At 48.3% G+C, this 15268-nt stretch overlaps 1 protein-coding gene across 2 annotated transcripts in view; it reads right to left on the bottom strand.

Annotated features, from left to right (window-relative positions):
- The window catches only part of LOC119975260, a 137425-nt gene that overhangs the window by 13250 nt on the left and 108907 nt on the right, over positions 1-15268 (bottom strand). Inside the window, exons 2-5 of one of the 2 annotated variants that reach the window (XM_038814952.1) lie at positions 13121-13187; positions 11363-11611; positions 10367-10435; positions 5689-5757 (exon numbers count right to left, since the gene is read on the bottom strand). In XM_038814952.1, coding sequence (XP_038670880.1) covers positions 5689-5757; positions 10367-10435; positions 11363-11611; positions 13121-13163 — 430 coding nt within the window. In that variant the 5' untranslated portion in view covers positions 13164-13187. The remainder of the gene's footprint in view (positions 1-5688; positions 5758-10366; positions 10436-11362; positions 11612-13120; positions 13188-15268) is intronic. The other variant, XM_038814954.1, reaches the window with a different exon arrangement.

The following is a 15268-nucleotide window of genomic DNA, read 5'->3' as shown; positions in this document are numbered from 1 at the left end:
AGCTACAAACAGTGCTGCTAGCAGTCCAGTCAACTTAAGACTGGCTCACAAAGCCTACACAGGTGATTATATGGGCCCCCTCAATGAGCTATCATTGAGGGAGCTCATACTCCAATTGGCCAACTAATAAAGCCAATTGGAGTTCATTACAATCACCATTTAAATAATCTTTCATTTTGTTTCTCCATCCGAAGTGGATAACTCCACAATTATCCACATTATACTGTATTTGCCATGTACTTGCCCACTCACTCAACTTGTGGAAATCACCTTGAAACCTCTCAACATCCTCCTCAACACTCGTATTCCCACAAATTTTGTGCTTTCAGCAAACCTCGACATGTTAGTTTTGGTTCCCTCATCCAAATCATTAATATATATCGTGAATATTTGGGGTCCAAGCACATCCCTGCAGGACCCCACTTTGAAAAAGACCCATTATTCCTACTTTCTGTTTCCTGTGTATTAATCAATTCTCAATCCATGCCAATATATTACACCAAGTCCCATGCACTTTAATTGTGCACACTAACCTCCTATGTCGGACTTTATCCAAAGCTTTCTAAAAATCCAAATAAACCACATCCACTGGTTTACCCTCATCTAGTCTGCTGGTTACGTCCTCAAAAAACCCAGTAGGGTTGTCAAACATGGTTTCCTTTACATAAATCCATGCTGACTTTGTCTGATTCTGTTGATATTTTCTAAGTGCCCTGTTATCACATCCTTTAAAATAGACTCATTTTCCCTACCACTGGTCTGTTATTCCCTGTTTTCTCCCTCCCTCCTGATTAAATAGCAGGATTACATTTGCTAACCTGCAATCTGCTGGGACAGCTCCAGAATGTACAGAATTTTGTGAGATGCGAACCAACACATCCACTATTTCCATGGCCACCCTGGGAAGTAGACTGTCAGTCTCTGGGGATTTATCGGATTTTAGGCCCATCAATTTCTCCAACACTATTTCTATTTTTCTAGTAATACTAATTACTTTCAATTCCTCCTTCTCAATAGACCCTTGATTCATTGGCAATTCTGGGATGTTATTTGTATCTTCCATCCTGAGGACAGAAATAAAGTAATTGTTCAATTGCTCTGCCATTTCCTTGTTCTCTATTATAAATTCTTCAGTTTTGGGCTGGAAGGGACCAACATTTATCTTCACTAACCTTTTTCTTTTTATATACTTAAAGAAACATTTACAGTCCACTTTTATGTTACTTCAAGTTTACTCTTGTACTTTTTTCCTTCTTAATCAATCTCTTTGCCCTCTGTCATACCCCCCAGAGGACCACAGGGAAACCACCACTGATCACCCTGTGGGACCCGTAGAGTACGGGCTCCCCAGTAGGCGGCGGAGGCCAAATACCTGAGTCTCGTTATGAGCTAACATAAAAGCGATATGGTTAGTCCTCCCAGCTAGGATTGTACTGGGAGCGATATGCTGCATAGTGCAGACCGTTGTAAATAGTGGAAATAAATCGATGTCCGTTTACCACCAGTCCCCTCCGAGTCATTAAATCCTCCTTTGCTGAATACTGAACTTCTCCAAATTCTCAGCATTCCTCTAATTTTGATTCCTTGAGCATCCCACATTTCCCACTACTTCACCTTTGGTGGCTGTCTCTTCAGTTGCCTGGGGCCATAAGCTCTTAAGGTCTCTCCCTAAACTCTCCATCTCTCTCTCACTCGCTCTCTCACTGTTGTAATTTGAACGATGCAATACATCATTACAACATACGACACACGCAACACTGACATGTTACACGGTGAAAAACCCAGTCACGATATTCAGGGAACAGTAATCCTCCCTGCTCTGAACATTCTCTGTCTGAGGTCACAGTGTAACACAGACTTCATCACTGGTGCCCTGGACCGTGGGAAAATTGATCAGCCCCGTCTTTCTGCTGCCCCCTGCTGATGACAATGAATTCCCCAACTCTCCTGTAAGCATTTTCAGACTAATGTATTCTCACATTGTGCACACTGTTTGATAGTTAGTCGGTATTCCAATTAACAGCAAGACCCATTCGCCCATCAACATGGTCTGTGATCGCTCATCTACATGGAAAACCCATACAGAAAAGTCTTGATTATACAATTCTCGACCTGATTTTGAAATCTCTACAAGTTTTCCTGGAGCCCACTCTCCACCTCCGTAACCTGCTCTGCTCTGTGGTGCAGTGCTGATTTCACTGCACTAGTAATCCAGACTAATTTTTTGAGGCAAGGGTCCGAATCCCCCCCCACCCCCCACAGCAGCTGGTGGTATTTAAATTCAATCAAAAGATCTGGAATTGTAAAATTGTCTCATGACTGGAAGATTGTCAGGAACTTTGCTTTAATGAAAGTGTTGCATGTATCCGTTGAAGGACTGTGACCTGTAGTGGACTTGATGGGGAAGTCGACCAGAATGAACAGATGAAGCAATGTGGCCACCTTAACGGGCAGGTTAAGAATGAAGATCTTCAGAGGAAGGGGTTTGGATAGGAAGAAATCGTGAAAGCAACAGTGAGGTAGCCAGTACAGATGAAGAGTCCCTGAAGGAGCACAGTGGCAGAAGTTCAGAGCAGGGGGCTGATGAGGCGAGTGCTGTGTGGATGAAGAGAAATCTGCTTTTTGAGGGTTGAACTCACTGGACCGAGCGAGGTCAGATCAGAAAACGGGAGCGAGGCTGGTTTGTATGTAGAGGCCAGTAACTTTAAACTTGCAAATTGAAAGCTTGGTTAATTTGATCTGGCTGTGGCTGTAATTTTGTGTGCAAGGGTTTACTGGGGTGGGCAACGTTGTCTAGGTTTTATCTTTCAGGCATCTGAATGTCAACCAAGTACCCATAATACGTGGTTTCTGCAGGAAGATGATATGGCTTAGACCATGCTTTCTAGAGAGCGCTGATGTGCTTCATACCGGACAAATATTGTTTTGCTCTTCGTGTTCTCTCTCTCTTACTCAAATAGGCTGAGGTTCAATATCCGTCCTTGCATGCAAGGCTGTTTTCAGGACATCGTGGTACCAGCTGAAGTTCACTTCGCAACAGCTAAGTGTTTGAATTAATGGGGAATTTAAAGAAAATTCCACATGGCATCTTTGGGTTGAATCAAGTTGTGAAGGCTAATCTAATACTGACCGGAACAGTGAGTTGAGTCCGAGCCAGCTTTGACTTCGGTTTTAAAAGTCTTTGTTAAACTTGTGGCTGAGATAGGTGGCTGTAGAATCTTGCAGACAATCTTGAAGAATTGACATGAGATTGGCTTTAAGCCTGTATTTCAGTTGGCACTGTTAGGCCCAGCTTTCTATGCTGCTGTGGTAAATTGTTAATACATGTCGCTGGGCTTTGTTACTGCCTGGGCTTTATGCCTGTGATGCAGGGAGAGCATTCTCATTTTAGGGTGGAGTTTCAGTTTATTATGGGCTTTGTGCCTGGGGCCACAGAACTAAATTTGGGCTTTATGCCTGGGCCGCAGACTCAATTTGGGCTTTATGCCTGGGCCACAGAACTAAATTAGGCCTTTATGCCTAGGCCGCAGACTCTATTTGGGCTTTATGCCTGGGCCGCAGACTAAATTCGGGCTTTATGCCTGGGCCGCAGACTAAATTCGGGCTTTATGCCTGGGCTGCAGACTAAATTCGGGCTTTATGCCTGGGCCGCAGACTAAATTTGAGCTTTATGTCTGGGCCGCAGACTAGATTCGGGCTTTATGCCTGGGCCGCAGACTAAATTCGGGCTTTATGCCTGGGCCGCAGACTAAATTCGGGCTTTATGCCTGGGCCGCAGACTAAATTCGGGCTTTATGCCTGGGCCGCACACTAAATTCGGGCTTTATGCCTGGGCCGCAGACTAAATTCGGGCTTTATGCCTGGGCCACAGATTAAATTCGGGCTTTATGCCTGGGCCACAGATTAAATTCGGGCTTTACATTTGATGTTCAGGAATGTGGAATTGAGTAGTTTGTGGGGGTGGCTTTCAGGGTTGACAAAATGGTTTCTAGTTCTTTTTTTTCAGGCTTAAACAGACCATATTGTCACTAACCAGGAACATGAGAATGAAATTACTCGTCTGAAGATTTGATCCGGCTTGGGCCATCACCTCTATCCTAATTTTGTTACTTACAGGAACTTTGCTTTAGGCAGCATCTATAGAGTCCCTTGAATGCTTCCTGTTTTTCAACAAGACACCAGGACTGATAGGGACAGCACGGTAGCATTGTGGATAGCACAATCGCTTCACAGCTCCAGGGTCCCAGGTTCGATTCCGGCTTGGGTCACTGTCTGTGCGGAGTCTGCACATCCTCCCCGTGTGTGCGTGGGTTTCCTCCGGGTGCTCCGGTTTCCTCCCACAGTCCAAAGATGTGCAGGTTAGGTGGATTGGCCATGATAAATTGCCCTTAGTGTCCAAAATTGCCCTTAGTGTTGGGTGGGGTTACTGGGTTATGGGGATAGGGTGGAGGTGTTAACCGTGGGTAGGGTGCTCTTTCCAGGAGTCGGTGCAGACTCGATGGGCCGAATGGCCTCCTTCTGCACTGTAAATTCTATGTAATCTATGTAATCCATGTAACGGTGATCATGAAATAATCACCAATTGTTGTAAAACAAAGTTGGTTCATGAATGTCTTCAGGGAGGAAATTTGCGATCCTTACCTGGTCTTGTTTATGTGTGACTCCAGATCCACAGCAATGTGGTGAATCTTAACTACCCTCTGCATGGGATGACGGGACATTCAGAATAGGGACAATTAGTGATAGAGAATAAATGTGGCATTGCCAGTGTTTCTCACATCCTGTGGAAGAATGAAAAAATTTCTGCATCTCTGACAGTGCAGCGCTCCTTCAGCACTGACCACCCGACAGTGCAGCACTCCCTCACTGCTGACCAGGGCCGGCTCAAGGTACCGGCAACTCGGGCAGTCGCCCGGGGCGCCATGTGCTAGGGGGCGCCATGAAGGAGTGCGTGACCGGCGTCAGAGACCCGACGCCGCGTAAAAGACTCGGGTCCCGCGCATGCGCAGTTGGGCCGGTGCCAACCAGCGCATGCGCGGTGGCCGCCCTCCCTCAGGCCGCCCCGCACAAACATGGCGGATGGATCCAGGCTCGCTGGTGGTCACTCCGCCCCCCCCCCCCCCTCACTACTCATCGTTCTACGATGCACCTCAGACTGAACAGAGAGTCACACGTAACAGATTAATGCAAAAATAAATTCTGTAGAGCCTCACCTTGAATGGGAGTCCATGCTGTTGTGACAACATGTCCTTTAACAGGCATTGAGTGAAGTTATGGAGAGTGCTGGTGGAGGGTCTCATTCTCTTTCCATCACATGGATGACTGATGTTTCCACCTCCATTGGTGTGTGTTGGAGGATCTTGCATGTTGATTCTTGGCCTGCTTGGCTGCTTTATGAGCAATCAAGTTCCGGGGTAATACTTAAAACATAGAGTCTTTGGCTCAGAGGCAGGGATGTTACCCACTGCACCACATGACTGTCTTGCACCATTTTATCTTGTTACAATTCCCTCTGAGCTCTGCATAACATATCACTGTTCCTGCCCACTTCTTGATTCCCCAGCCTCTGGTTAAGTTCAAAGATTGAACTGAATGAATCTCCCTGGCAGTGCAACAACGTGCGCGAGGAGAGTGCCTCAGTATCACCAAACAAAGCCATGAAAAATATAAAATGTAAGAGTGTGTTACCTGTGCTTCCATTCTGCTGTCGGTCTTGATCAACCATGAGAGTTTCACTTGGCTCTGGGGTTGGACAATCTAGGAGAAAAAATGCTCCGTTGATGAGATAGGTGAAATAGATTCTCTATTTACTCATTCCCACCCCTGTGCCAGCTTATTTGCTGCTGAAATCCTTGCCCATGCATCCTTTACCTCCGGACACCTCACCTCCATTGCACCCCTGTCTGGAGGGATGTCAATTATGAGTGAATTTTTCCTGGAGGTTTTCATTACACTCCAGCTATGACCCAATTGGAAAGCAAACGGGCTCGATCTCCTAATTGAATGATGCTCGCCTGTCAGCCAAACAGCAATTCTTCTACCAATTTCGCAGAGAAAAGCTTTAGGATGTTTTTATTAAAACAATCTTTCTTTAATGTTCCAATGATTTTTCTCCAAGGCTGCACACAGCAATCAGGAGATTCATCTTTCATTCCTGATGCCTCCAGCCCAATCCTGCAGGATTGGCAACCTTGCCTGATAGACCTCCCACATTCTGCCCTCCACAAGCTTCAGCTCATTCCAAACTCTGCCTCCTCGGGTCCAAACTGTCATCGAACCCCATTTACCCATCACCCCACTTGCTGACCTATGCTGGCTCCGGGTCTGGAAATGCCTCCATTTCAAAACCCTCATCCAAATCCAATTCCCCCCCCCCCCCCCCCCCCCCATGTCCTTGTCCCTTCCTTATCTCTGTAACCTCATATCCAGCCCCTACAACATTCTGAGAACTCTGTAACCTGCTCCTGCCTCTTCAACCCTCCCTATCTCTGTAACCTCCTCCAGCCCCTTCAACTCTCCCTATCTCTGTAACCTCCTCCAGCCCCTTCAACTCTCCCTATCTCTGTAACCTCCTCCAGCCCCGACAACCCTCCCCACCTCTCTGACCCCCTCCAGCCCTACAACCCTCTGAGATCTCTGCATTGCTCCACCATTGGCAGCAGTGGCTTCTGCATCCTGGAGCCCAAAGCTCTCAAATTCCTCCCTGAACCTTTCATCTCATCCTCTCTCCCTCTCGGTGCGTAACGATGGAATGCAACATGGCAACACAGAGCATTGACATGTTACACGTTGGCAAACCCAGTCTCGATATTCAGGGAACAGAAACCCATCCTTATGTACATTCTCTGTCTGAGGTCACACAGTAGCACGGACATATATTGGTACCTTGGACTTTGAGAAAGTAAGTGATAATTAACATTGAACAGTCCAGTCTCACTGCTGCCCTCTGCCGATGGTGATGAATTCCCCAGCTCTCCAGTAAACTGTTTCAGGCTGAATGTATTTGTACATTGCACACTGATTAATATTAGTTCATCGGTCTCCCAATTCACGGCAAGAACCAATTGCCCATCAGCCTTGGCTGTGATTGCTGATCTACTTTGAAACCCCATCCAGAGATTCTTGATTATTAAATTCTCACTCTGATTTCAAATACCTCCTTGACTTCTGCAGCCCCTCTCCCCATCTGTGTAACCTCCTTCACACTGTGGTTCAGTGCCGATGCCAATTAACTAGTAATCCAGAGGCATAGACGAGGTTCCAATCCCACCACGGCAGCGGGTGGAATGTAAATTAAATTAATAAACCCGGGATTGTAAACTAGTCTCAATAACAGCGATCATGAAGTTATTATCAATTGTAAAAACTCACCTGGTTCACTCATATCCTTCAGGGAAATAAATCTCTCATCCCTTATCCGGTCTACGCTAAATGTGACTCCAAATCCACAGCTACGCGGGTGATTATTGAACAGAAAAGGAATTAAGGGTCATGGTGAGCAGATGGGTAAGTGGAACTGAGTCCACAAAAAGATCTGCCATGATTTTACTGAATGGTGGAGCAGATTCGAGGGGCCAAATGGCCTATTCCTGCTCTTAGTTCTTAGATTCTTATGACCCTTACCTGCCCTCAGAAATGGCAGAGTAAGACACTAAGTTCAAGGGCAATTAGGGGTGGGGAATAAATGCTAGCCTGGTCAGTGACATCCACGCCCCATGGAAAATGAAAAAAGTATTTCCAACAGTGCTGCACTCCCTTAGCATTGAATATTCGACAGTGCAATGCTCCCTCATTACTGACCCTCTAACAGTGCTGCACTCCCACAGCAATGACCCCCTGATAGTGCAGCACTCCCTCGGTACTGACCCTCTGACAGTGCAGCACTCCCTCGGTACTGACCCTCTGACAGTGCAGCACTCCCTCGGTACTGACCCTCTGACAGTGCAGCACTCCCTCATTATTTACCATCTGACAGTGTAGTACTCCCTCAGTACTGACCCTCCGACAGTGCTGCACTCCGACAGCAATGACCCTCTGATAGTGCAGTGTTCCGTCAGTACTGACCCTCCGATAGTGCAGCGCACTCTCAATGCTGGCCCCCCGACAGTGCTGGGCTTGTCAGTAACCCACTCCGACAGTGCAGCGCTCTGACAGGACTGACCATCCAACAGTGCAGCACTTCCTTAGTACTGACCCTCTGACAGTGCAGCACCCCCTTAGTACTGACCCTCTGACTGTGCAGCACTCCCTTACTACTGACCCTCTGACAGTGCAATGCTCCCTCAGTACTGACCCTCCAACAGTGCAGCACTCCCTCAGTCCTAACTCGCCCACAGTGCAGCACCCCCACAATATTGACCCTCCGACAGTGGAGCGCTCTCACAATACTGACCGTCCAATAGTGCAGCACTCCCTATGTGGCCACACTCCGACAGTGCAGGGCTCCCTCAGTACCGACCCTCCGACATTGCAGCACTCCCTCAGTACTGAACCCCCCCCCCGTGGGCAGCACGGTAGCATGGTGGTTAGCATAAATGCTTCACAGCTCCAGGGTCCCAGGTTCAGTTCCCAGCTGGGTCACTGTCTGTGCGGAGTCTGCACGTCCTCCCCGTGTGTGCGTGGGTTTCCTCCGGGTGCTCCGGTTTCCTCCCACAGTCCAAAGATGTGCAGGTTAGGTGGATTGGCCATGACAAATTGCCCTTAGTGTCCTAAAAAGTAAGGTTAAGGGGGGTTGTTTGGGTTACGGGTATAGGGTGAATACGTGGGTTTGAGTAGGGTGATCATTGTTCGGCACAACATGGAGGGCTGAAGGGCCTGTTCTGTGCTGTACTGTTCTATGTTCTATAACCCCGACTGCAATGCGCCCCCAGTACTGACCCTCCGACAGTGCAGCACTCCCTCAGTACCGACCATCCGACAGTGCAGCGCTCCCTCAGTACCGACCCTCCGATGGTGCAGGGTTCCCTCAATACTGACCATCCGACTGTGCAGCACTTCCGCAGTACTGACACTCCGGAGGTGCAGCGCTCCCTGAGTTCCCACCCTCCGACAGTGCGGCACTCCCACAGTACTGACCCTCCGATTGTGCAGCGCTCCCTCAGTATCAGCCCTCCGACAGTGCAGCACTCCCACAGTATTGACCCTCTGACAGTGATACGCTCCCTCAGTATGTACCTTCCAACAATGCAGGGCTCCCTCAGTATCGACCCTCCAACAGTGCAGCGCTTCCTCAGTGCCCATCTGCTGACAGTGCAGCATTGAATCAGTACTGGCCCTCTGAAATTGCAGCACTCTCTCATTACTGACCCTCCAACAGTGCAGCGCTCCCTCAGACCTGGCCCACTGACAGTGCAGCACTCCCTCAGTACTGACCCTCCCACAGTGCAGCACTCCCTCAGTACTGACCCTCCAACAGTGCAACACTCCCTCACTACTGACCCTCCGACGTGCAGCGCTCCCACATACTGACCATCAGACAGTGCAGCACTCCCTCAGTACAGATCATCAGACAGTGCAGCGCTCCCTTGCTACCGACCATCAGACAGTGCAGCGCTGCCTCAGTACCATCCATCCGACAGTGCAGCACTCCCTCAGTACTGACCATCAGATAGTGCAGATCTCCGTCAGTACTGACCTTCCAACATTGGGAGAACATGCAAAATCCACAGTCACCCGAGGTTGGAATCGAACTTGGCTCTGTTGAGGCAGCAGTGCTAACCACTGTGCCATCATGCTGCTCAGTGATGCTCCGACTGTGCAGCACTGCCTGAGTACTAACTCTCTGACACGGCAGCGTCCCCCTCACTACACATCGTTCTACGATGCACCTCAGACTGAACAGAGAGTCACAAGTAACAGATTAATGCAAAAATAAATTCTGTAGAGCCTCACCTTGAATGGGAGTCCATGCTGTTGTGACAACATGTCCTTTAACAGGCATTGAGTGAAGTTATGGAGAGTGCTGGTGGAGGGTCTCATTCTCTTTCCATCACATGGATGACTGATGTTTCCACCTCCATTGGTGTGTGTTGGAGGATCTTGCAGGTTGATTCTTGGCCTGCTTGGCTGCTTTATGAACAATCAAGTTCCGGGGTAATATTTAAAACATAGAGTCTTTGGCTCAGAGGCAGGGATGTTACCCACTGCACCACATGACTGTCTTGCACCATTTTATCTTGTTACAATTCCCTCTGAGCTCTGCATAACATATCACTGTTCCTGCCCACTTCTTGATTCCCCAGCCTCTGGTTAAGTTCAAAGATTGAACTGAATGAATCTCCCTGGCAGTGCAACAACGTGGGTGAGGAGAGTGCCTCAGTATCACCAAACAAAGCCATGAAAAATATAAAATGTAAGAGTGTGTTACCTGTGCTTCCATTCTGCTGTCGGTCTTGATCAACCATGAGAGTTTCACTTGGCTCTGGGGTTGGACAATCTAGGAAAAAAAATGCTCCGTTGAAGAGATAGGTGAAATAGATTCTCTATTTACTCATTCCCACCCCTGTGCCAGCTTATTTGCTGCTGAAATCCTTGTCCATGCATCCTTTACCTCCGTACACCTCACCTCCATTGCACCCCTGTCTGGAGGGATGTCAATTATGAGTGAATTTTTCCTGGAGGTTTTCATTACACTCCAGCTATGACCCAATTGGAAAGCAAACGGGCTCGATCTCCTAATTGAATGATGCTCGCCTGTCAGCCAAACAGCCATTCTTCTACCAATTTCGCAGAGAAAAGTTTTAGGATGTTTTTATTAAAACAATCTTTCTTTAATGTTCCAATGATTTTTCTCCAAGGCTGCACACAGCAATCAGGAGATTCATCTTTCATTCCTGATGCCTCCAGCCCAATCCTGCAGGATTGGCAACCCTGCCTGATAGACCTCCCACATTCTGCCCTCCACAAGCTTCAGCTCATTCCAAACTCTGCCTCCTCGGGTCCAAACTGTCCAGCACTCTCTCATTACTGACCCTCCAACAGTGCAGCGCTCCCTCAGACCTGGCCCCCTGACAGTGTAGCACTCCCTCAGTACTGACCCTTCCAGGATTTTGACCCAGTGGCGATGTATCCCCAGTATGGGACGGTGTGTATGAAACTCGGACGGGAACTGGCGATTTGTTCTTTAGTGAAGCTGTTGGTGGAGCAGAGCTAATCACCAATCAACATCAGGAAAATCAGAACTCACTGACATTGTATCTCTTCATCACTGACAACTGCTGTTTTTTCCAGATACCCTAGTCATTACCATGAACTTGCTCTTAATGTATTCCCTCTATTTTTGGACCAATTAAATGAAGAGCTGTTGATGAGAAAGGAAGCATTTGTCACAAAGCAGGATCAACGCAATTTATTTTAAACTCACCATTATTTAATACTAATTCAAAATGTATTCTCTTGGAGTTCCCATGCTCCAGATAATATAGACCAGTATGATTGGATGAAACACCATGGATGTAAATGGAGACAGATCTGTTGTTAAAACTTATACTGTATGGTTCACTGCAGTTTGTAGCTATGCAAACTATTTTGCTCATTCCATGCTTCAGAAATGGAGTCGGAAACGTCGCCACATATTCTTCAAATGTTATATTTGCAGTTTCTCCAATACATACTGAAAGAAAAAACACAATATACTTTGGGTAAGTTTTCACTTGTGCCAAGCAGGTAATAGGATCAAGGGGAGGCCATTTGGCTCCTTGAGCCTGACCCCCCATCCAGTATGATTATGGTTGGCCCACCTCAACTCCACTCTCTTGCTCTATACCTTGGGCGGAATTCTCTGACCCACCGCAGGGTCGGAGAATCGCCCGGGGCCGGCGTAAATCCCGCCCCCGCTGTGGCTGGAATTCTCCGCCATCCGGGAATCGGTGGGGTGGGAATCACACCGCGCCGGTCAGTGGGCCCCCCGCGGTGATTCTCTGGCCCGCGATGGGCCGAAGTCCCACCGCTGTCAGGCCTCTCCCGCCAGTGGGAATCAGAACACCTCTGGTGCCGGCAGGAGCAGGCGGCGCGAGTGGGCCCCAGGGGGGTCCTGGGGGGAGCGCGGGGCTGGTTTAGCCAGCAACACCCATATCCCATAAATGAATTTAAAAAAAGAACCTGGGATCTGAACATATGAAATTAATGTTTACAAAAGATAGTGTTATTGATTTCTGTAAACAGAAGGCACCAGAATGTTTAAGAAGTCGCAAAGGCAAATCCAGTCGGAAATTCAGGATAAACATTTTCAACTAGGGAGCATTGGAGTACCTGGGACACACTCCACAGGGAGCATTGGGATGTGTGGGACTTGCTCCCACAGGGAGTGGGGAGAATGTGGTTGGGGTAAATGGTGTTGATGTATTTAAAAGGAAGCTGGATAAATACATGAGAGGAATAGAAGGAGATGGTGATAGGGTGTAATGAAGAGGGGGGTTGGAGAAGGCTGCTGTTGAGCAGAAACACTGGCAGAACAGAGGGGCCAAGTGGACTGTTTCTGAGCTGTAACATTGTGTGTGCGTCAGATAATATTGGAATACAATGGCTCACGCGAGCAATGTGATGGTAATAAACTCTTCTGGTTCACTAAAGTCCTTTAGAGAGAGGGAAATCTGACATCCTTACCTAGCCTGGTCTACATGGGACTCCAGACCCACAACAATGTGATTGACTCTGAATTGCCTCACCGAAATGGACAAGCAGTACGCTGAGTTCAAGCGGCAATTAGGGATGGGCAATAAATGCTGGCCATGTCGTCGATACGAACATCCCGTGAAAGAATGAAGAAAAAAATAATAATATTGATGTGCTACCACAACCTAGAATCCTCTGATGACATCCACTGGGTGAACAAAGTTAATGACTTGGGGCTGTGTCTGCTGTTCTCATTGACAACTCTGACAATTAGTGGTTAATTACTTCACTCATTATTCTATCTGCTGCACTATTTTGGCTCAGATGGCTATGGTTATATTTTGGATTGGGGAAGGTGATGGAGTACAAAGTGAATTTCGTCTTCCATTTGACATGAATGGTATATCCCAATGCAACCTGGGTCTGGAGTTTTTCATAGTGATACAAGATTAATGGAAGATAAATAAATATTCCATACAGAATTAATGGTGCGTATATTATTACATACCTTGTTTTATGTACTCATGGCTTACAGCGATTAGTACGGTCATGAGCAGGAGGAGCTGTCTCCAAAACTATTGAAAAACAGGAATTAAAGGAATTAGGCATCAAATTGGAAAATATGTTAACGATTAATTAGAAAACTTTCAGGTCGAAACAGCTTGCACAGTTAGAGGGTCAGTACGGAGGAAATACTGCACTGTCACAGGGTCAACTGAAGGAGCGCTGTACTATCAAAGGCCAGACTGAGGGGCGCTGCACTGTCAGCGGGGCAGCACTGAGGAAGTGCTGCACTGTGAGAGAGTCAGTAGAGTGAGTGCTGCACTGTCAGAGGGTCAGTACTGAGAGGCACTGCACTATCAGAGATTCAGTCCTGCTGGAGCGCTGCACTGTTGGAGGGTCAGTACTGAGGGAGGGCTGCACTGTTGAGGGTCAATACAGAGGGACCGCTGCACGTCAGGGGGTCAGTACTGAGGGAACGCTGCACTGTCATAGGGTCAGTGCTGAGGGAGTGCTGCACCGTCAGAGCATCAGCACTGAGGGAGGGCTTCACTGCCAGAGGGTCAGTACTGAGGGAGCACTGCACTGTCGGAGGGTCAGTGCTGAGTGAGTGTAGCACTGTCAGAGGGTCAGTACTGAGGGAGCGCTGAAGTATCGGAGGGTCAGGGCAGCGGGAGCATTGCTTTATCTTATGGTCAGTACCATGGGAACGCTGCACTATTGGGGATCAGTACTGAGGGGGAGCTGCACTGTCAGAGGGTCAGTACTGAGGGAGTGCTGCACTGTCAGAGGGTCAGAACTGAGGGGGAGCTGCACTATCAGAGGGTCAGTATTGAGGGAGTGCTGCACTGTCAGAGGGTCCGTACAACAGCAAATGCCCTTCAAAAACTCTTTCAGTAGCTATGAAAATCTGTGCGACATCCTGAAGTTGTGATCTGTAAATCTTATTCTTCCCGAACATTAATAATATCCCAAAATTCTCTAGATGGTCATTGTTGTTTCCCTCTGAACCCACACTAGTTCAAACTGGATTTGAATTGAGAATATTGGACTCAATTCCTCACTGAGTATGGATATAACAAAGAACAATACCACACAGGAACAGGCCCTTCGGTTCTCCAAGCCTGTACCGGTCATGATATCACCCTTGGCCAAAACCCTCAGCACTTCCTCGTGCCGTATCCCTCTATACCCATACCACACATGCATCGAGATGCCTTTTGAATGCTGTTAACGTATCTGCTTCCACAACGTCCCCTGGCTGTGCATTCCAGGCACTCACCACCCTCTGCATAAAATACCTGCCTCGCACATCTCCTCTAAACTTTGCCCATAGACCTTAAACCTATGCCCCCTGGTGACTGACCCCTCTACCTGGGTGAAGCACTCTCAATTACGACGCAAAAGTTAGGTCAGTAATCAAAGACTTTAATAAGCATTGAACAATGGCAGCATCCAAGAGAAGTGTGCTCGCAAAATGGAGTCTCATCTTAAATACTGTTTCCCAGGGGGCGTAGCCAGAGGCGGAGTCCCCCAGGGTGCCAAGCCTCTTAAAGGGGCAAGGCCAAGCCTCTTAAAGGGGCAAGGTATTCCGATAATCACATTCACCCCCCGTTTAAAAAAACACATAGTCCGTCGGGGATGAAGTGTTTTTAAATTATAAGTTCAGTCTTTGTGGTGGTCTGATAGTCCGTGTTGACTTTCGCCGCTCCGGTGGTGGCGCCGTGGATGCGGTCAGTTCCGATGGTGGTCTATCCGGGAGCACGGTTGACTGAAGCTTTGTCCGCCTTGGAGAGGGGGGGGGGGGGGTATCAGGAGTGATATGGGTGGTCGGTGTCGGCTGGGGGGCAGGGGGCGCTATGGAGGGGGCGCTGTCAAAGTCGGCGTTCGGTGTAGGGCCGGGAGCGTCGGTAGAAGGGGGGGGGGGGGTCGGTGGGAGGATCGGTGGGAGAGCCAGCGGGTGCCAGGTCTCGCAGGGATACTGTACCCTGCCTGCCGTCGGGGTGCTCGACGTAGGCGTATTGAGGGTTTGCGTGCAGCAGGTGGACCCTCTCGACTATTGGTTCCGTTTTATGGCTCCTCACGTGCCTCCGGAGTAGGACTGGACCCGGAGTCGTCAGCCAGGGTGGAAGCGAGACCCCAGAGGTGGACTTCC

The sequence above is a fragment of the Scyliorhinus canicula genome, chromosome 12 (genome assembly GCF_902713615.1).
Source record: "Scyliorhinus canicula chromosome 12, sScyCan1.1, whole genome shotgun sequence".
NCBI lineage: Eukaryota > Metazoa > Chordata > Chondrichthyes > Carcharhiniformes > Scyliorhinidae > Scyliorhinus > Scyliorhinus canicula.
The sequence above is the reverse complement of the archived record's forward strand: the minus strand, read 5'-3'. Positions and strand labels throughout refer to the sequence as shown.